At 46.6% G+C, this 21,874-nt stretch overlaps 2 protein-coding genes across 5 annotated transcripts in view; both read left to right on the forward strand.

Moving 5' to 3' along the window:
• LOC125287761 overlaps positions 1-827 on the forward strand; it is a 59,561-nt gene extending 58,734 nt beyond the window's left edge. For 3 of the 4 annotated variants that reach the window (XM_048233783.1, XM_048233784.1, XM_048233781.1), the window contains exon 8: positions 363-500. In XM_048233783.1, coding sequence (XP_048089740.1) covers positions 363-415 — 53 coding nt within the window. In that variant the 3' untranslated portion in view covers positions 416-500. Of the gene's footprint in view, positions 1-362; positions 514-641; positions 694-790 lie in introns of those variants that run through there. The other variant, XM_048233782.1, reaches the window with a different exon arrangement.
• A 285-nt stretch (positions 828-1,112) lies between these two features.
• LOC125287766 (SUN domain-containing protein 1-like) lies at positions 1,113-3,360 on the forward strand. Its single transcript, XM_048233788.1, has 7 exons — positions 1,113-1,256; positions 1,360-1,550; positions 1,651-1,735; positions 1,967-2,074; positions 2,182-2,349; positions 2,614-2,709; positions 2,806-3,360. Exons 4-7 carry the CDS (start codon positions 2,051-2,053, stop codon positions 2,920-2,922), a joined length of 405 nt encoding a protein of 134 aa, XP_048089745.1. The 5' UTR covers positions 1,113-1,256; positions 1,360-1,550; positions 1,651-1,735; positions 1,967-2,050; the 3' UTR covers positions 2,923-3,360.
• The last annotated feature ends 18,514 nt before the right edge of the window (positions 3,361-21,874 follow it).

The following is a 21,874-nucleotide window of genomic DNA, read 5'->3' on the forward strand; positions in this document are numbered from 1 at the left end:
GTGACTGGACTACTTGCGGATGATATGAAAGACGTAAATCAGAGGCACAAAACCCATTTTCCTCGACCTTGGTCTGTTATACATAGCAACGGTCTGTTATACAGAAATATCAGACCTCCGAACGTTGGGAAGGCCAAGTGAATGTAGCATTCTACAGCATTAGATATTATGTACATGCCTAAAAACTGAACCAACCACATATGGTGTCAATTCCTGGGTATGAAACGAGATCATTGCAATTGGTGAATGTGTGTGTGTTTGTGTGTGTGTGCGTGTGTGTTTGTGTGTGTGTGTGTGTGTGTGTCTGTGTGTGTGCGTGTGTCTGTGTGTGTGTGTCTGTGTGTGTGTGTGTGTGTGTGTAGGTTTCTGGTTATGGTACCCTGCTCTCACCTCTCTCAGGACCCAAGGATCGTGACGGATTTCAACGTGTTCCGTAAGGAAGTCCTGGACCGCATCAACCAAGGAGAGGCCAGATGGAAGGACAGCTGGACTCGAGAACTGGATGATGTTAAGGTGTGTGTGTGTGTGTGTGTAAATCTCGATCTAACGTGATAGTGATATTAGTGATATATAATGGATAGCTTAATGATCCAAAGTCACACCAGAGCACTACATTGAGCCTCCTTCTCATCCTCATGTAGCGAGAGATCGGCCTTCTGCAGAAGGATGGAGAGACACAGACACATGTCTGAGGTGAGGATCTCTGGTGAACAGCACAACAAACTGAGTCTGGAATGCAAAAGGAGTGGTGGAACGTGTTAATGCACCTTTTGGTCTTTCTTTTCCTTAGATTCTGAGTGCAGAAATGACTCCTTTTAAGGATGTGGCAAAAAGTGAGTTTGGCAAAAACAATGCCAAATTATCTGTGTGTGTGTGTGTGTCTGGTGTGTGTGTGTGTGTGAACATACGGTATAATAAACATGGTGAACATACGGTATAATATATGAATGTGTCACCTTCTGTAATACAAACATTATGACCTGCATGATTGAACTCACAGCAATTCCTTCCTGAGGAATTGCTCAGGAGTGGAGGAGTGCCTCAGTGTTTTCCTTTGTGTAACATCTGAAACACTGCTCGTCTATGTCCTGTCCTCATGACCTTGTCTCCTCAGCAACGACCTTGACCCGCAGGCTTGGGTGACTGTTGGTGTGGCCAAAAAGGTCACTGAACTCAAAGACAGTGTGTCGTACCTCAGAACTGTCCAGCGCAACGTGGAACAACGGCTGGATGCCCAAGAATACACCAATGCTCAGGTGTCAATATCGCACACTCACATACACAATCATAATTTGGTACAAGGAAACATCAAAGGCATGGCAATAATGACTTAACCCCTCTTTTTCCTGTTCTAATTAGCTGAAGAAGGAGCTCAGTGATTGGCTGAAGAGAGAGCTCTGGGCCGTCCTGAACTGCAGGGGGCGCTGGAGGCTCTGGAGAAGAGGTTGCTCAGGCATTTGACTGAAGTAGCACACAAGGAAGGCAGTGACATGTGGAGGACTGTGGGAGAGAGCCTGCAGAAGGAGGGACTTGGTGCCATCATGGTCAAGGTGAGTGGCCATCTTGGGAAGGTCTAAAATTATTCAGTAGTATCAGCTAACACATTAAAATATGTGGGTTATTTATTGTGTGTGTGTGTGTGTGTGTCAGGATGTCCATGAGATTGTTCAGAGAGCATTGTGCCTCTATAAAGCAGATGGAACTGGCATGGCTGACTACGCTCTGGAGTCTTTAGGTAAAGATCCCCATATAGTGTGTGTGTGTGTGTGTTTAGATAGATAGATAGATACTTTATTGATCCTCAAAGGGAAATTCAAGTGTTTGATGGCATATGTACATTGTGTGTGTGTATGTATAATCCGTGTGCTTAGGTGTTGTCCTATTGTATGTCTTTGTGTGTGTGTGTGTGCGTACATGCGTGCGTGCGTGTGCGTGTACATGCGTGTGTGCGTGCGTGTGCGTGTAGGTGCTACTGTGATTAGGTCCCGTAGCTCAGAAACATACCGCACCAGGTCTCCGTGTTACAGCCTGTTTGGGATGCCACTGTGGTATGCTTCCACGCACTGTTATACAGGTAATACACCTATTAATGAACACACACACACACACTTGCACATACCCCCCACACACACACAAACGTCACCCACTGTATCTCTGTGCATGTGTGTGTGTGTGTGTCAGCCTGAGATGCATCCTGGGAAGTGCTGGGCGTTTAAAGGCAGTGAGGGGTTCCTCACCATCACCCTGTCCCTCCCCGTGCACATCACACACGTCACCTTGGAGCACATCCCCAAGAGCCTCTCCCCCACCGGTCACATCGACAGCGCCCCGCGAGAGTTCGCCGTTTACGTGAGTCTCAAAAGCTTTAAACTTTACACTATGGCAATGAGAAAGTATAACTTTCTAAAGAGAGGGCCTATGCATATTTGTTTAGTTAATGGTTTGTGTTTGTGTGTGTGTGGGTCTGCTTACTTGTGTGTGTGTGTTTGCCTGTGCGTGTCCGTGTGTGTGTGTCTGTGTGTGTGTGTGCCTGCCTGCTTGTGTGTGTCTGTGTGTGTGTGTGTGCATGCTTGTGTGTGTGTGTGTGTTGTCTGCTTCCATGTCCTCTCCCAGGGCCTGAGTGGCTTTGATGAGCAGGAGGAAGGGAAGTTCCTGGGTAGATTTACGTATGACTCTGATGGCGAGCCCATCCAGACCTTTGAGCTGCTGGTGAGACATCATCAGAAGCCTGCAAACTTTTCTCCATCTTTATTACTGCAGCCCAACAACATCTCTTCGATAGTTAACTCTCTCTCTCTCTCTCAGGACTCTGTGAAGGATGTGTATGGTGCGGCGCAGTTGAGGGTTCTCAGTAACTGGGGTAACCCTGAGTACTCCTGCGTCTACAGATTCAGGGTTCACGGCCAGCCACACCCCCACTGAGAGACACAACCTCAGCAAAGACTTTATTTTCATTACCCTAGTACTTTATTTTCTATAATAATAATATATTTGCTTTCAAGCTGAAACTATATTTCAACTGATTTATTTATGATTGTTGATTGCATGTCATGTTGATCGTCAATGCAGTTCTGTATCAGGGTACACAGCATAAAGACACTGGAAAGAAACAAAGAAAATATTTTTATTGTGTAGGCTACATTTTAATATATTACAATGTTATGTGGAGATTATGTTTGTAATGTTATTTAATATGTATTGTTAATTATATAATGTCAACAAATCACTAACATTTTACTTTACCATGATCATTAGATCATATTCCCAGCTTTATGATAAATGCAGAGACCAAATTTCCCTCAAGGGATCAAAAGTAAGTAACCTGATCATATGCAATAAATAAGAGTGTGTTTTCTGATATTTTTCCTTTGTCTATCTGTGTGTGTGTGTCTGTGTGTGTGCGTCTTTATTTTAATCTTCGCTAATCTAATGAAGAAGCACTGTGTTACCAGAAAATGGGCTTTAATGTGTAGCCTACACATCTACTGTATGAGAGTGAGTAGCCTACTGTGACTAACAGACATGGCCGCTTGTTGAGTTGACTTTAATAACATCATCACATTTATAACAGCTCAGTCTGACAAGACTTCTAGAGAACAGTGATGGACTAGTATTCCCATTCATCTCTATGGGAGATCAGCCAGTGCATTCAGATCAGGAGGACAGCAAAGAGGGCAGCGACACACACTTCACACAGCGACAGCAACATTAATACCTTAAAATACTCTTCTAATCCCAAGAGTCCAGAAGTGATGGCCTATACTTCTGGTCACATGTGGGCGTTTAGATCCACTCCCTTCTGTGGAGCAGTGATTCCAAACACTTGCACTTGGAAACCTCGACACGGAGGGCCGTGGGAATTAACGGGAATATATGGGAATTAACAGAAATAAACGGGAATTAATGGGAATAAACTGGGAATGTTTAATATGGCAAGTTAGTCTATAACAGGGAACTTAAATGTAATGGACAAAACCCCATCTTGCAGCTTAATATTAGTTAAAACAACCTGATTTAATGCAATTTCAGTCGAATTTCTACCCTGCACATATGTCAATCACATGCACACAGCAATCGGCATAGGCTGCTAGACATAAAGGAAACCTATGGTGAAAAAATGTTCCAACCAATCGGATTTTGTTGTTGAGTGGTGTGGTGTGGTGTATCTTGGGCAGTTCAGTGTTGCTAGTTTAGCACGCTAGTAAACCATAGGCAGAGAATGGGATTTCGGGCTGGCATGCTAGCTAGCTTTGTATGCTAAGCTGGCTTAAAATACTGAACATACAAATCATATTGCTTATTACGAAACAAAATGTTTGTATATGAAACAGTTTGTATGAATTAACCAAAATTCCCAGTTAATTCCCGTAAATTCCCATAATTTCCTTTAATTCCATGAAAGTTTCCAATTTGGAATATTTTCAAAATTCCCCAGCTTAACTTCCCATGGTAAGTTTCCGGAAATTTACCGGAAATTTTCCGCCCCTTTGCAACCCTAGTCTTCACACTTGCAGAGTGATTAGGCCCTTAGTCAGTGCAGTTATGTTTTTGGGAAGAGAAAAGTAGAGAAATAAAGAAAATATGTTTTATTCTGTTGTACATTTTTTATAAATTACAACATTATGTTTATTTATGATGTTAAAATGAATATACCAAATAATAATACATTTTATTTGTTACATAGCGCCTTTCAAAGCACCCAAGATCGCTTTACACACTAGACATTTACGCATAAGACAAAAGATGCTGGACGGAGCGGCGTATTCGCCAGCGTTCCCGTGACATCAAGACAAACAAACAAATTTACAAAAGATGCCTGATGGAGCGGCGTAATCGCCAGCGTACCCGAGACACCTAACGGTAGACATACAAGACAGACAACAAACAAAAATTAACAAGTAATAAAATAAATAAATAAATAAGAAATTAAAATAAAAAAGTCCGTGTTAACTTAGTCCAACTCAGTCCAATGGCAATGATATGGCGTCGCTACAGCTGTGTCTTCAGACCAACCCGGAGGATTTGACGTTAACAGGCCTTCAGTAAGTGACGTTAGTAGGCCCTACTTGTTACAGTTAGACTGCAGTCTAGATCACTGGAAGCATAACCAAAGATCCTTGATGCTCCGCTTTAACCCTCTCTGGCATAACTGTCTGAAGTAGGGATCGACCGATATGGATTTTTTAGTGCCGATACCGATACCGATTTTTTTCCATCAGCCTTAGCCGATGACCGATACAGGCTGCCGATTTTCTTGAGCCGATATTTGGAGCCGATACTGCTTTTATTTTGCTCCCTCAATTTACATCATACAAATGACACATAATTACACAAATGTTATAAGTCTCAATTCGCTGTGATGTGATGCGTGTGTCCCACTGAGTGAGACAGACCAGATGCACAGACAAACTTCTGTTTGGTAGCTGACGAACCACCATTGAACTGGATTGATAATGATAAGGTTAGCAAACGGCTCTAAACAAGTAAGGCATACACGGTATGTCTGGTACATGGTAAACGTTAACACAAATTAATAGTCAACTACATATAACACGTCTCTCATTATTAAAGCTCTGATATCACTCGCGATGGCAACTCCCGTAGCTTGAAGGGGAGAGGGGAGGAGACACACACCACCGCCGCGTCCAAAACTCAGCCAGGTGGTCGCTGAATAAAACTCCCACAAATATCACGGAACAACGTCGGCATTACTTAATCATATGATTGACCAGTGTTAAGTAACAGCTACCGCTACCGCATGCATACGGATAGCCTACAACTTAGCTATTTGCAGCTCCCTAAATACAATGGCAAGCAGTTTTATAGAAGAGGCATTAAGCATTAAATAAAGTACCTATCTATCTATTATTCTCGTTTTCCATTTGGACCCACAAACTTGCTTCCACCTTCAAAGTGTATGGCAATATTTCAGCTAAGTCAAACAGTTAAAGATGCTTTGAAAGTTTAAAGTTTACTGTTGTCTTGAAGAGCAGGCTTTCAGCACTCTGCTTGTGGGGTAGGGGCAGTCTGCACGTGAATTGCAGTGTCTCCAGCAACACAGAGCTGCCTGTGGACGCCTGTATGTAAATAATGCGGGGGAAAAAACTATCGGCGAATGCAGCCGCTTATCGGCCGATGCCGATACACGTAAAAACCGTAAATATCGGCCCGATATATCAGCCGGCCGATATATCGGTCGATCCCTAGTCTGAATTCGTGGGCGATCTTGCAGATCAGCAACTCGGTGGACTTATGACAGCGACAGTTTGATGCTCCGAGAGATTGCAGTTCTTCAACGTAGTTTCAAACGTTAGCAGCTAGAAGCTAGCCTGCACAATCCAGACTCCAGGCAAGGCAGATGGCAGCTCGCAGGTCTGCAGCAGCTCGGCGGCCGCGGTAGATCTTTCACAGAGTAGCATAGGTCCAGCTGAAGTGCATCACCGCTCACGGATGGATGGAAGGATGTTAGTCCAGGGCAAAAGCTAAGGTTAGCCATTGCAAGCTCCCAATGGACCAACGTTAACAACATCAGCCGACTTGGAAGCAGTAACGTTAAAAGGGACTAAGAATAACACGAAAACTATCAAAAATAACCTCATGATATAAGTCATGATATATGACTTTCTTGTTTCACTACAGAACCAAATCTTAGGATTATTGCAATCACTTTTGAATTGAAATGACGAGGACGTCATATTTTACGTGGGGGGAGGATGTAACCCACCCAAATATTTAAGTCAGAGTCCTTTGCCTATTTATTATAATTATATATGTCCATAGGTTAATATATATTATATTTCGATCACTGTTTCCTTTTTGTGTCACGGTTCAGACAGACGACCAGAGGACCACAATTGTGTCACACCAGAAAGTTTATTAAACTTAAGGGAAAAGGGAAGTAGGGAGGAGGAAGGCTCCAGGGGTTACTGGGAATAACAGGGATTCCGTCCAATGTGCTGGTCTGTGTCCCCAGTGGCAGCGATCGTCCCTATAGCGCCGGTGGTGGGTGGTCCGAAGTCCTGGGGGAACACAGACACAACGGGGCGGATGAAACAAGGCAGAAGTACAGTTCAAGGGAGATCCAAATTGTGAGTAGCAAGGCAGAAGGCTGGTCAGAGTTACGGGGATCGAAGAGTAGTCAGGAGTCGTTACGGCAGAAAGCAGGTCTGGTTTTCTGGGGCAGAAGAGTATCCAAGATTCAGGCAGGTCCGGGGTCACAAAACAAGAGTGAGCCAGAAGCTGAAAGCAAACAGGTTCGGTGTGAGCTATGCAGGCGATCTGACAAAGGAGAGCTGAAAGACAGGGCTTTAAATACTGGGAGAGGTTAGTGGGTAATGCAGCAGCAGCTGGCAGAGTAATTAGAGCGGAGCAGAGCAGGGACAGGTGGAGCTAGTTAGGCTGAGTAGAGAGAGTGGTGAGCAGAGTGGAAGATAGTGGAAACCAATTAAGGTGGTAACCTCCGTGGAGTGAGAGGGCTCATGACAGAACCCCCAAGGGGCGGCCCCCAGAAGTCCCAAGAGCAACACCCACGCCGGGCGGAGGGGAGCCAGAGGAGGGCTAGAACTCCTCCCGAACGGTCCGAGTGAACGCCCTCATCCTCGAGGAAGCCGGAGGGTCGTGGGTGAGGAGATGGGACAGGTCCCAGACAGGGTCAGGCACAGGACAGGAAGCCGAGCTGGCAGGGACGGTCAGGGACCCCCTCTGGGGCGGCCCCTACAGAGTACAGGTTCAGAGACAGGGTCAGGGTCAGGCACAGGGACGGGAAGCTGGGCGGGCAGGGACGGTTAGGGGACCCCTCTGGGGCTGCCCCTACAGATTGCAGGTTGATCAGGATGCCGTTGGTGGAAGGGCGGTGATGAGAGTCCTATCCACAATCCGACTAGCTGGCACCCAGGTCCTTTCCTCAGGTCCATAGCCCTCCCAGTCAATGAGGTACTGGAGACCCTACCCCTCCGCCTGGACCGGAAGCAGGCGGACAGTGTAAACCAGACCACCATCGGCCCGAGCCGTGGAGGAGGGGACAAGGCGCAGCAGGGACCAGCGGACTCTCATGAATGGGCTTAATCTTAGACACATGGAAAGTGGGGTGCACCCTCATGGAATTAGGCAGTTGGGCCGGACAGCAGTTGGGCTAATCACTCTTCTGATAGGGAATGGGCCAAGGAACCGAGGTGCCAGCTTTTGCGACTCCACACCCTGAGTGGCAGGTTCTTCGATGACAACCACACCCTTTGACCAACATGGTAGGTGGGGAGCAGGAATTCTCGACGGGGTGGCCCCGGTAGTGTAGCTGGCAACGGATCTGAGGAGTGTGGCTCGGGCTTGTGACCAGGTGCGGGCGACATCGACGGGCAAAAGCAAGTGCAGATGGGCAAGTAACCTCCCTTCCTGGCTGGCAAATAGAGGAGGCTGGTATCCATAAACACATTGGAAGGGGACATACCGATGGCAGAGCAGGTCAGAGAATTGTGTGCATTACTCCACCCATGTCAATTGCTGCGACCAGGAGTGGGGGTTGCGTGAGGTCATGCATCGCAGTGCCTTCTCGAGCTCCTGATTTGCCCGCTCTGACTGCCCATTGGATTGGGGATGGAATCCGAAGTCAGACTGACTGTGGCTCCCAGCAGGTGACAGAACTCCTTCCAAAAGGCGGAGGAGAATTGTGGGCCACGGTCAGAAACTACATCCTTTGGCAGTCCGTGGATCCGAAGACGTGTTCCAGGACCACCTGGGCGGCTCCTTGGCGGTTGGGAGCTTGGGGAGGGGAAGTGCCATCTTGCTGAATCGGTCAACTATGGTGAGAATGACGGTCATGCCACTTGAAGGGGGCAGCCCCGTGACAAAGTCAAGGGCTGATGTGAGACCAGGGACGCCTGGGCACAGGCAGGGGCTGCAGCAATCGGGCTGGGGGCTGGCAGGACGACTTGTGTTGGTTGCAGATGGGGCAGGCTTGGGCCAATTCCCGTACATCCCTTCTCAGAGAGGGCCACCAGAACCTCTGGGAGCTTGGGTTGTAAGTGCGAGGGTGGAGCCAGGGTGACAAGCTAGGTGGGAGTCATGTCCCCACTGAATGACCTGGGACCTCAGGTTTTGGGGGACAAAAAGGCGTCAGCTGGGCAAGCTGGGACCTGGCTGGTCACGGAGAGCTTCCAGCACCTGTTCCTCAACAGCCCAGGTCAGAGCTGCTGATGCAGGGGGCAGAATTGACACAGGATCCTTGGAGGGGTGTCATCCTTCTGGAATTGGCCGGAGGGCGTCTGGCTTGGTTGCGTGATCCAGGCCGGTATGAAATTAAACCTGGTGAAGAACAGGGGTTTAGCGGGACTGCCTGGAGTTCAACCGTTTGGCCCGTCGCGGATGTACTCCAAGTTCTTATGATCGGTCCAAGCGAGAAATGGAATGGTGGACCCCTCCAGCCAGTGGCGCCCTCCTCCAAGGCAAGCTTCACAGCCAGCAGCTCTCGGTTCCCCATGTCGTAGTGCACTCAGAGGGGACAACCGGCGTGAAAAAGGCAGGGATGGAGCTTCTATCCTCCCAGCCCACTGAGAAATCACAGCACCAACTCCCACATCCCAGGCGCCCACCTCCACAATGAATTGCCGGTCCACATCAGGCATCTGGAGGATGGGGCCCGGAGGTGAACCTTACCTTGAGGGTACTGAAGGCTTTGTGGCTGCTGGGGTCCAGGTGAAAGGGTTGCTTGGTGCTGGTTAGGAGCAGTGAGAGGGGCAGCAATGGTACTGTAGTTCGGGATAAACTTTCTATAGAAGTTAGCAAACCCCAGAAACTGTTGCAGCTTCTTTCTGTTCTCCCGAACTGGCCATGAAGTGACTGCTGATATCTTGGCAGGATCCATTTGGAGACCTCCCCTCTGCCACTATGTACCCCAGGAAGGCCACTGTCTTGGCGTGAAACTCACATTTCTCTGCCTTGGCGTAGGGGAATTCTCCAGGAGGCGATGAAGGACTAGCTGGACATGGCGGGTGTGTTCAGACAGGTTTCTGGAGTAGATTAAGATGTCATCCAGGTAAACTAAGACAAACTTGTTTAACATGTCCCGCAGCACATCATTCACTAGGAGCCTGGAACACAGCAGGGCATTGGTGAGGCCAAAGGCATAACCAGATGCTGTAGTGGCCTGTTGGTGTATTGAATGCGGTTTTCCATTCATCTCCCTCGGGATCCGCACTAGGTGGTAAGCGTTTCTGAGATCCAACTTGGTAAAACAGTGGCTCCCTGGAGCAACTCAAAGGCAGAGGTGAGCAGAGGCAGAGGGTAAGGTTTTCACTGTGATGTGGTTTAGCGAGGAGTCCCCTGTAGTGATGCAGGGGCTAAGAGATCCGTCCTTCTTCCCCACAAAGAAGAAGCCAGCACCAGCAGGAGATGAAGATGATCTGGATTAATCCTGCGGACAGAGAGTCGTTGATGTAGTCCTCCATGGACTTTCTTTCAGGAGCAGACAACGAATAAAGGCGGCCCTTTGGAGAGGGGCTGTTCAGGGAGGAGGTCGATGGCACAGTCGCACGGGTCGGTGAGGGGGCAGAGATGTGGCTCTTGCTTTGTTAAACACTTCTCTGAGACCATGGTAGCATTATGGGACATTGGAGAGGTCAGAGGCGGAGTTAGTGGGTACTGGGCTGAGGGGTAGTCTTGGCAGCAAGCAGGCAGGACCGGTGGCAGTCCTCTCCCCACTCCCTGATCACCCGGTCACCCAGTCGGAGGCTGAGGGTTGTGCGGGAGCCATGGCCAACCCAGGATGAGGGTTGGCCTGGAGAGGGGAGCAGGTGAAACTGGATAGTTTCTTGATGGTTTCGGACAGACCCATCGAGACCGGGGCCATTGACATAGTGACCCGATCAGTAAAGTGTCCGTCCAGTGCCGGGCAGGAATAGGAGAGGTGTCAAGCGGTGGTTCTCCAGTCCCAGTTGGCGTGCCAGCTTGATGTCCATTATGTTGGCTTGGCCAGAATCCACCAAGAGCAGCCAGGGTGTGAGTTGGGTCAGAGAGGCGGAGGTGAACCTACCTTGAGGGTACTGGAAGGCTTTTGTCGGCTGCTGGGGTCCAGGTGTGGAAGGGTTGCTTGGTGCTGGTTAGAGCAGTGAGAGGGGCAGCAAATGGTACTGTAGTTCCGGATAAACTTTCTATAGAAGTAGCAAACCCCAGAAAACTGTTGCAGCTTCTTTCTGTTCTCGGAACTGGCCATGAAGCACCTGGCTGATGGTCTTGGCAGGATCCATTTGGGAGACCCTCCTCTGCCACTATGTACCCCAGGAAGGCCACTGTCTTGACGCGAGAAAACCTCACATTTCTCTGCCTTGGCGTGAGAGGAATCTCCTCCAGGAGGCCATGAAGGACGGGGCTGGACATGGCGGGTGTGTGTTCAGACAGGTTTCTGGAGTAGATTAAGATGTCATCCAGGTAAACAAGACAAACTTGTTTTAACATGTCCCTGCAGCACATCATTTTACTCAGAGCCTGGAACACAGCAGGAGCATTGGTGAGGCCAAAGGCATAACCAGATACTGTAGTGGCCTGCTGGTGTATTGAATGCGGTTTTCCATTCATCTCCCTCCCGGATCCGCACTAGGTGGTAAGCGTTTTTGAGATCCAACTTGGTAAAACAGGCTCCTGGAGCAACTCAAAGGCAGAGGTGAGCAGAGGCAGAGGGTAACGGTTTCACTGTGATGTCGTTGGAGTCCCCTGTAGTCGATGCAGGGCTTAAGATACAGATCCTTCTTCCCCACAAAGAAGAAGCCAGCACCAGCAGGAGATGAAGATGGACGGATTAATCCCGCATGGACAGAGAGTCGTTGATGTAGTCCCTCCATGGACTTTCTTTCAGGAGCAGACAACGAATAAAGACGCCCTTTGGAGGGCTTTTGTTCCAGGGAGGAGGTCGCATGGCACAGTCGCATCGGGTCGGTGAGGGGGCAGAGATGTGGCTCTTGCTTTGTTAAACACTTCTCTGAGACCATGGTAGCATTATGGGACATTGGAGAGGTCAGGAGCTGAGTTAGTGGGTACTGGCCGAGGGGTGGTGTGGCAGCAAGCAGGCAGGGTTCGGTGGCAGTCCTCTCCCCCACTCCTTGGGATCACCGGCTCACCCAGTCGAGGCTGGGAGGGTTGTGCGGGCGAGCCATGGGTAACCCAGGATGAGGGGTTGGCCTGGAGAGGGGAGCAGGTGAAACTGGATAGTTTCTTGATGGTTTCCGGACAGACCCATCGGAGACCGGGCGTGGACATGAGTGACCGATCCCAGTAAGTGTCCGCCCAGTGCCTGGGCAGGAATAGGAGGTGTCAAACGGTGGTTCTCCAGTCCCAGTTGGCGCGGCCAGCTTGATGTCCATTATGTGTTGGTTTGACGCCAGAATCCACCAGAGCAGCCAGGGTGTGAGTTGAGTCAGGAGAGGCGGAGGTGAACTTGCAGCAGGGGTTTGCGGTCGGAGGGACTGGATGGTCATTGAGCTCAACCGACTCCCCCATATGCCCGGTGAGCTTCGGCTTTTAAAGGGCAGGTTACCACACTCGATGTCCATCACCTCCACAATAGAGGCAGAGGTTTGAGGTGAAGCGGCATGCTGGCGCTCTGCAGGAGGGAGAGAGGCTCGCCCACCCTCCGCGGGCTCAGACTGGTCAAGCTGACTTGGGTGAGTGGCAGTAGATGACAGGAGCCCAGTCGGATCTCTCCGTCGGTAGTTGGTGGACCTTGGCGCCCCCCTCTCCCACTCCATCGGTCTGTATCCTTCTGTCGATCCCGACAGTCAGTCGCATAGCTTCATCAAGAGTGGAAGGCAGTTCATGGGAGACCAAACTGCCCCTTGATATAGTGGGCCAAGCTATGGAAGAACGCTGGCCCACCAACGATGGTGTGTTCCAAGAACTTCGCCTTGCCAGGGTTCGGAAGTCGATGGAATGGTCTATGCTACTGCACCTGCCTTGTCGAATACTGAACAGTTCAACGAGGCGCCTCTGCGGTTGGTGAATCCAGGTCAAACACCTTCAGCATCTCCCTCAGCAAACAGGTCAAGGTTGCACATGCGGGTTTGACGTCTGAACTCTGCTGTTCCCCAGAGCGCCGAGGCTGGTCTGTCAGGTGAGTGATGGCATACCCAACTTTAGCCCTTCCGCGGGCGAAGGTCCTTGGCTGCAAAGGAGAACTGAAGTCGGCAGCTAGTCAGGAATGGCCGACCTGGGTTGAATCGCCGTTGGAACCGCTCGGGGTTTCCAATCTTGGGTTCGGAGCAGCGGCTGCAATGACCGAGGGGCAGGTAACCTCGGGGCAGGGCTGGTGGGCAGACTGCCTGGAACTGGGCCGGTGGGCGGAGTGGCTGGGGTAAGGTTGGTGAGGAGTTGGATGATCATGGCGAGTTGTTGTTGCTGCTGCTGGTGCTGCTGGAACTGTTGATACTGTTGGTGGGCCGACCTGAAGCAGGGAGGTGATGTCGCCGCTCATGCGGGCTAGCCCTCTCTCAGTGTGTTCCAGGATTTGCATGGCGGTGGGTTGCTCAGGTTCGCCGGTTTCCATGTCGGGGAAAAATGGCTGAGTCCATGATGGTCAGATCGTACTGTCACGGGTTCAGACAGGCGACAGAGGACCACAATTGCGTCACACCAGAAAGTTTATTAAACTTAAGGGAAAAGGGAAGTAGGGGGAGTGAAGGCTCCAGGGTTACTGGGAATAACAGGGGATTCCGTCCAATGTGCTGGGTCTGTGTCCCCCCAGTGGCAGCGCGCGGCCCCTATGACGCCGGGTGGTGGTGGTCCGGAAGTCCTGGGGGAACACAGACACAACGTGGGGCGGATGAAACAAGGCAGAAGTACAGTTCAAGGGAGATCCAAATTCGTAGTAGCAAGGCAGAAGGCTGGTCAGAGTTACCGGATCGAAGAGTAGTCAGGAGTCGTTACGGCAGAAAGCAGGTCTGGTTTTCTGGGGCAGAAGAGTATCCAAGATTCAGGCAGGTCCGGGGGTCACAAAACAAGAGTGAGCCAGAAGCGCGAGCAAACAGGTTCCGGGTGTGAGCTATGCAGACGATCTGACAAAGGGAGAGCTGAAAGACAGGCTTTTAAATACTGGGAGAGGTTAGTGGGTAATGCAGCCGCAGCTGGCAGAGTAATTAGAGGGGAGCAGAGCAGGGACAGGTGGAGCCAGTTAGGCTGAGTAGAGAGAGTGGTGAGCAGAGTGGAAGATAGTGGAAACCAATTAAGGTGGTAACCCGGTGGAGTGAGAGGGCTCATGACATTTTGTCCTATCCTTTCCTCTCTTTCCTACCTGGCACGAGAGATACAGTATACTCACGTCACTTGTGGTATATACAGTACGTTACTGTGCAGCTGTTGAAGTTAGTTCAACAAGAGTCAACACAGGAAGTAGGCAATAGCTCTGCTGTGCTTCGTACTGCTATTATTAAGATATATTATATTATTCTCCAGTCTTCTCGCCAGGTAGGCATCTGAACTATTTTCCTTTCCTTTTTGTGCTTCTTAAGTTGGGTAAATCATAATGGAATAGGTTATTTGAGATAACTGGGAAAACGGACGTTGGAGCTAACCGCTCAATGTTATCGTTATTATACTAGCCTACCGTCAGGGTTGGGTCAGATTACTTTGAAATGTAATCCATTACTGACTAAAAATTACATGGCAATTTTTGTAATCAGTAACATAATCAGTTGGATTACCAAAAACATGTAACATAATCTGATTACTTTAGGATTACTTTTTGATTACTTCAATAAATATGCCCCTTAAGTAAAAGACACCACCACAGAATTGATGAAAGAATTCTCATTCTAATTTTCTCCACTCTTCTCCAAACATGCACAACTCTGCTTAACCTTTATAAGGGCACACCTGGACAAAGAATTTAGCTTTCGCTGGATTTTTTTTTACCCAGGGACATGGCCTGAGATTGGCATAAAAAAAGATCAGCTTGTAGGCCATTAGCAATCTGTTTATTTTATTTTATGAAGCCTATCCAGTAGATCACTTGCCACATTCTCACTTTCAATAGACAGATGCAATAGCCATTGGTATTGAGTATAAAGCAATTGAGATAGTAGCCTATACAAAAAGTACTTCATACTATCATAAAAATTCGTTAAAACGAATAGCATTTTGCAACATGACAAAACACTGGATTAAATATTGTAGGCACAGGAGAAAACTTGTACATCCATTGGCCCGTGGGAAGATCACATGCCAGTTGCCTCTCCCTTCAGTGCTAGATGACTTTGTCCAGATGGTCTATGTATTTATTGCAACGTTCGGCTGTGAGTTTGTTTCGCCAAAAAAACTCTATTGCAGATATCAATGCGTCTTTGTTCATGGGTTTGGCCTCACAGCAGAAGCTTAGACAACTATGACCCACGTTTTGGTTTCGTATATTAATTTGCCCTACTTATTGACTGCAATGTAGTCAATTGACTGCTTGACAGGTTATTTTTATTTTTTTTGTACAATAAACAAATACATCAGCTTTATGCCGCAAAATTACGCACTTGGCCAGCCTATAGAACGGGCATATTTTGGAGAGAATAGAGAATGTACGCACGCAAGAATCTGTAGGCTATTTGTGGCTGGTTACCAGCAAACAATGTTTAATGCATTAACTCAAGATGTCAAACGTTTTCTAAACAATACAAACAGAAAGGATGCAGCAGGCAGCAAATGTAGAAGAGTAATTTCCAGTGGAAGAACAAAATGCTGAATGAAGCCCAAAGATATGAAGGCATATCTGGCAAGTTGTTATTTTTGAAGGCGAAATGGTTGGGGCGATAGGCCTAGTTTGCAAGAAGGAGACATAAAGCGTGAGCATGCCACACTATCCACAGCTGTGGTAGCGGGGGGTAGGAGGATTACTGTTAGCGCAGGATTTATATAAAATTCTTCAACAGAAGGCCTGCCTCGAATGCAGGCTTGCCCAAAAAAAAGGCCTGTGGTTTGCGCAGCCTACAGTAAGTAGGTTTTAGTGAGTTAGGAGCAGAGCCGGACAGTAACGGAGTACATTTACTTGAGTACAGTGTTGTAATGTAACGGAGTACAAATACTTCGTTACTGTGCTTAAGTAGAAATTTGACGTATCTGTACTTTACTTCGCTATTTAAATTTATGCCAACTTTCACTTTTACTCCACTACATTTCCTAGATAAAATGTATACTTTTACTCCGTTATATTTCCACTAAGCATCTTCGTTACTCGTTACTAAAACATAAAATGAGAAGAAATGTGTTCGACTGCAATAAGGGAGGTTTGGCGAATCACTGCTCCTGGATTGCATTACGCACACTGCGCGCTCTATTTCAGCGCTTGTTTGTTGCTAAAGGAGGAGGACGCACAACTGAAACCGCCATGGAAGCACGAGCACCTACTGGAGGACCTCCCGTTATCATAGACGACCACCCCGACGATAGTGGTGAACTCGGTGAACAGGGTAGTGGTGAAGATAACGTCATACACCCGTGGCCGTATTTGCAAGGAATGTTTCTGTACATTGGCAGCTTTCTGTGAAGCTGAACACTCCGCTACCTGCCTCAGCGGCCTGTGAAAGGCTATTTAGCATCGCAGGACTTGTCTTCAGTCCAAGAAGAGTAAGACTGAATCAGGCCCGGGGTGGGGAATCGGGAGAATTCCCAGTGGGCCTCTTCACTTTTGGGCCGGTCGAGGAAATTTTTTTTGACATTTGTCACGTTAGTCTATCTTTTCTTAAAGTAGGACACGTTCCGCATTCTGTGCATGACACCAATGCAATGCCTCTGCATGGGTTGTAGTCTACGTGAGGGAGTTCTCCCCTCCCAAAAAGAGTTGGTTGGGTCCATATAGCCCGTCTTTTCCAAAAAGTTTTCTCAGTAGACACAAGCGCTAGGAAGGATGGATGGTAGAAAGAGGCCAGGAGAGACTGAGCAGCAGATCAACCAGTCGACCACTGAAGATGAGCCCGAAATTAGTGATGAGGAGGCCATGACTACAGGGACAAGTAGAGAGGATAAATGAAAGTTATTTAATGTAAGAAAGAGCAATTACCCTACATGATAAACCTATATGCCTTGTTTGCTCAGAAGAGGGTGTAGTAAAGGAGTAGGCCAAATCACCAAACAACAATATAGCCTACCCATGCAAAAAACAAGTAGCCTAAACATTAGTTCAATATGCCTCTTTGTGGAAGCGTGGGATAGGCTACATTTCAAAGGCCTGTGTGTGTACAAGCATTTTTTTTTTTAAGAAATAAGTTATTTATTTTTCATTTTTACCTGAAGTTCATACAAAAGTGACATTTCTGTTTCTTTCTTTGATGTCAGCTCTAAAAATATGCTGTTTGTTCCTTGAACTTAAGAGAATTGTGCCTGAAAAGTCCTAGAAAAGAATGTGATTTTGATTTGATGAGTGAGATTAGGAAGATATGGGAACCCTGAATATGCTTTATGCTTTACTACAGTACAAGAAAGCCAAAATAAAGTTCACAATAAAAGTTCAAAATAAAACCGCTTGCTTTTTACTTTTACTTCAAATCCTTAAGTACATTAAATATCAGAAAATTACTTTTGATACTTAAGTACAGTATATATCAGATACTTTAAGACTTTTACTTAAGTAATATTCTAAAAGGTAACTTTCACTTCTACCAAAGACTTTTTCTACTGCGATACTTGTACTTTTACTCAAGTATTGCTTTCTAGTACTTTATACAACACTGCTTGAGTACAGTACTTGAGTACAATTTTGAGGGATCTGTACTTTACTCGAGTATAATTTTTGGGTAGTACTCATGACTTTACTTAAGTACATTTGAGAGGCAAATATTGTACTCTTTACTCCACTACATTTCTATCCATAACCGTGAGTACCCGTTATTTCTTCTAAAAAAAAGGAAAAAAGAAAAATCTCGGAAACCCTCAATTTGTTGTTTACCTCTCAAACGTGATTGGATTGTGCAGGCGCCACTGATTGAGACAGCCTATCAGCAATCACCTTCAGCTTTCCGCCAAAGTCAACTCCATGGTCAGATTTAGATAAGAGACGAAGCCATAGATGAAACGAAACAATGGATGAAGACGCAGCAGGTCCATCCCGGGAATGTGCCAACCTGTGGCCCCACCTCACCAGACTATTTCAATTTTCAAGTTAATGATAGTTTTTCGCTTCAAGTGTTTCAATTACAAAATAGTATTTTGTATTTGAAATACATATTTTAATATGCATGCGCTGCAGCAGTTGTCAGACATTCACAAACAAGTTGTTTTAGGCGGTTTGAAGTCGCTTTTCATACGCCATGAGCGCTCGGCTACATTACAGCCACTCGGACAAAAGACATTGTAGGAGCCATAAATATTTTCTTTATATTTTGCTTTTCATTATGATAAACTTTATGGGTATTGATTTTTGTTTTTGTTTATTGGTTATTATGGGACATGGGTGTGGCGCTGGGTGTGTGTGGTGCGCAATTGAAGTCTTAATTAGTCCTACCTGCGCTTCAGTTCAGTTTGGCGTGGGGTGAGCACGGGGGAAGACTATTCTTTTGTGTACCGCGCTTCGCACATCGCATGGCCTTATATCTCAACGTTTTGCTCTGCCTTGCATTCGAAAGACTATTGGAGTCTAAAAGGACTATTGGAGTCTGGATTGATATGGAGAGCAAGAGAGCAAGTGTGTGGACATTAGATTATTTAGTGCGTGTAAGACAATTTGATTTCCCCCTGCTTAGCCCACCGCGGCTTCTGAACAAGTTGGTTAGTTGGATCTGGTAGCCGCAATAGACATGTAAAAAAATATATGTTTTGAAAACTAGCATTAAACTGGATTCGATCCCGCAAAAGCAACACACGTGTGACTCTCTCCAGCCTGATTCCCTACTCTTTGAGCCAACTAATATGTTACGCGATACAATTAACTATTGTAGGCTACCATCAATTAATAACGTAGGCAACACCCAGGTAACATGTTGTCCAGGCTATCTGAAACAAGTGGTTGCCCTTCATCTACAACAACTGGTTACCTTGGGCTGCTACAGTCATCAGTGCACTGTGCACAGTAGGCCTATGCTACTCTTTGTGGTTGATCAACTAAAAATAAAAGATGTATTTGGTGATGACGTTATTGTAGGCCTAGTAGACCTAAATTCTGAGAAATTAAATGGTATGAGAAACGATCTACATAGCGCACCAGACCGCAATGTCTTCAAGGCGCCTATGACAAGCGTATCTCGCGGTTGCATCCATTACAAACAAACATGCAATGTGAACGTCTGGGATTGGGGAGAGCACTAAATGCTCTACTGAATAAGCACAAAGTCAAGCCTTTAAATGAAAAACACTCTTTAATAATCAAAAAAAATAAACGCTAATGAAGTAAACTTGTGACCATCAAAAATCGTTTATCGCCTGTAACTCTGTGATAACAGGACGTAACAGGAAGACATTTGGCTGAGCAACGGAGGTTGTTAATATGCTCTATATTTTGTCCAAATGATGTCTGTCTATCATCGTTGCACTCGGAGAAAACCAGAATGTTTAATTTGTCCTGCGTTCCTTCACGCGCAGTTAACCAAATATTTCTTTTTTAGGGCAGGGCAGGAATATTTCTGGCTATTAAATTATTTCTAAACCAGTCTGCTAAAGTCTGTAGTGAAGTTTGTGTAGGGTTTTCCAGGCTCCATTTCTTTTTAGGAGACACCCTGCTCACTTGAGACATCTGCCGGTTGTTTGGGTTGTTGCAGCGTCACTGGAAAAATACAAATTAAAGTCGCGTGATATTGCCCCATCTCCTCATTTAGCCTTTGGCTGTTTTATCTAAAGCAATTTAATACAATGCACATATATCCTTTAAGTTAGGCATGAAGCCGTACGCTCTGTCTATCGTTTCCTGTCCCGAACTTATGTATGTAGGCTAGCCTATGCTATGTCCATGCCATTCTCTCCACGCGCGGTGAGGAGAGACAGCTGGAGTGTCCCACCACCAGTCTCCCTACTATACAGACCAGACCAGACTGCGGACATCTGCACACGGATACAAACACCATCAAAGTGGGCAAACAAGTTCGGTTCGGCAGGATTGCCGTGCTGCGTTTCTATACAAAACGCTATTTCCGGGTAAACCTATGCTAACTGCAGACAGGGCAAAGTTCAGTCGATATCTTACAGGTGGAGCTCCGCCTCTACTAACATTTTGGATCTCGAATGTGCTTTAATAGTGCTGTGCGTGCAAATATCCACCTATGGACCTGCATACCATACAACAACTGATGACAATTGATTTAATTGATGTGATAGGTTAGACAAAAAAATGACCGCAGTGTAGATTAAGCTATCGCTCATGAATGCGGAAGTAACTGTTTTTAAATAGAGGCGGTCTTGTGCGTCTGCATGTTTCACGATTGGCCAACGTCATCCCAACACCGAGAACGTGCACAGATCTGAGCTGAAAGCCTAGTTTGACAAATATATCACATAACTGTTATCGTAGTATCACTTAACGTATACCCCTGAGTCAAGGCTTTGTTAAGCCTCGATATGTCTACATAACCTAGATATGTCTAACGTGCTTCGTAGTATACCCCACAGGTCTGCATGACCTATGAGTTCTTGAGTCGTATCAGAATGGCATGGCAACATTACAAGAAACGTTATAAAGTGGTATAGGCCTATAGCCTACAGTGCGCCAAATAGCTTCAGGGTGATAATTATTATTATTATTGTTATTATAGCATAGTAGCCTACACAAAGACTACTGAAAGACTCTGTCCTGTAACGGGTGTGTGTGTGTGTGTGTGTTTGTGTGTGAGGCAGACTCTGTCCTGTAACGGGTCACAGGTGACCACTCTCTCCCTCCCCCACACCGGGTCTCAGGCGGCAGCATCCTGCCTCTCCTTCAGCTCTCTGGCCAGTAAGGAGAGTTTGAGAGGTGACCCACAAGCACATACACACACACACACACGCACACACATACACACAACACATACATACAACACACACATACACACACACACACACGCACACTAAGCCTTACAGACAGAGTCAGCTACTCAGAAACATACATTCAGTTTAATACAGACACATTTAATGTGAATATACATACAGTATTTTGAGATTTACATCTGCTAAATATTACACTTACCAGAAATCACCACGGTAAAGTTAGTTTAACATTTAACTTTCATTTAACATTCAAAATTAAAACAACTGTCCAGGGTGGAGACTACCCTCACTCATATGGTAGCCTTCAAGGCTTGATTTATACATTCACCTTTTCCTTTTTTATAATTATTATTTTTAAAAGATATATCAACCCATTATGCTCCCTGACCAACTTCCTGTACAGTTGTTTTAATTTTGAATGTTAAACTTACTTTACTGTGGTCCAGAAATCTCAAGAGTTACTCATTTATTTCAATGTTAGCATTTGCAGTATGTGTGCATGTTGTGAATGTACTTGGTGGTGTGTGTGTGTATGTGTGAGTGTGTACTTAGCTGTGAATACCTACCTATCAACACGTCTGCTAAATAAACACACACACTTTGGTATACTACGAATCTCGATTAGTGAGTTGGCGAGGTATGTTGCGCTCAAAGCCAGGGTATGCTGTGAAACGAAAGTGGTTCTGTTTTAGTGTCGCTATATCACCATGGTATCTTATGCTGTCAACCAAACCTGGTCGGGAGGAGGTTATGTGCTAAGTTATAGCTCAAATAGTGTAATCTACCGCCCACTGACCAATCAATTGTCTTAAAAACAAAGTTATCTCATGTGTAGGATTCTGTCATATATCTTACAGGTGGAGCTCCGCCTCTACTAACATTTTGGATCTCGAATGCGCTTTAATAGTGCTGTGCGTGCAAATATCCACCTATGGACCTGCATACCATACAACAACTTATGACAATT

This window comes from Alosa alosa, chromosome 22 (genome assembly GCF_017589495.1).
Source record: "Alosa alosa isolate M-15738 ecotype Scorff River chromosome 22, AALO_Geno_1.1, whole genome shotgun sequence".
Lineage (NCBI taxonomy): Eukaryota > Metazoa > Chordata > Actinopteri > Clupeiformes > Clupeidae > Alosa > Alosa alosa.

What these genes read in the sequence shown, in the direction of transcription:
- LOC125287766 (XM_048233788.1), top strand. Translation starts at nt 2,051, where the DNA reads ATGCTTCCACGCACTGTTATACAG. An exon ending in TTCCACGCACTGTTATACAG is followed by an intron (nt 2,075 to 2,181) that starts GTAATACACCTA and finishes TGTGTGTGTCAG; the next exon opens with CCTGAGATGCATCCTGGGAA. An exon ending in TCCAGACCTTTGAGCTGCTG is followed by an intron (nt 2,710 to 2,805) that starts GTGAGACATCAT and finishes TCTCTCTCTCAG; the next exon opens with GACTCTGTGAAGGATGTGTA.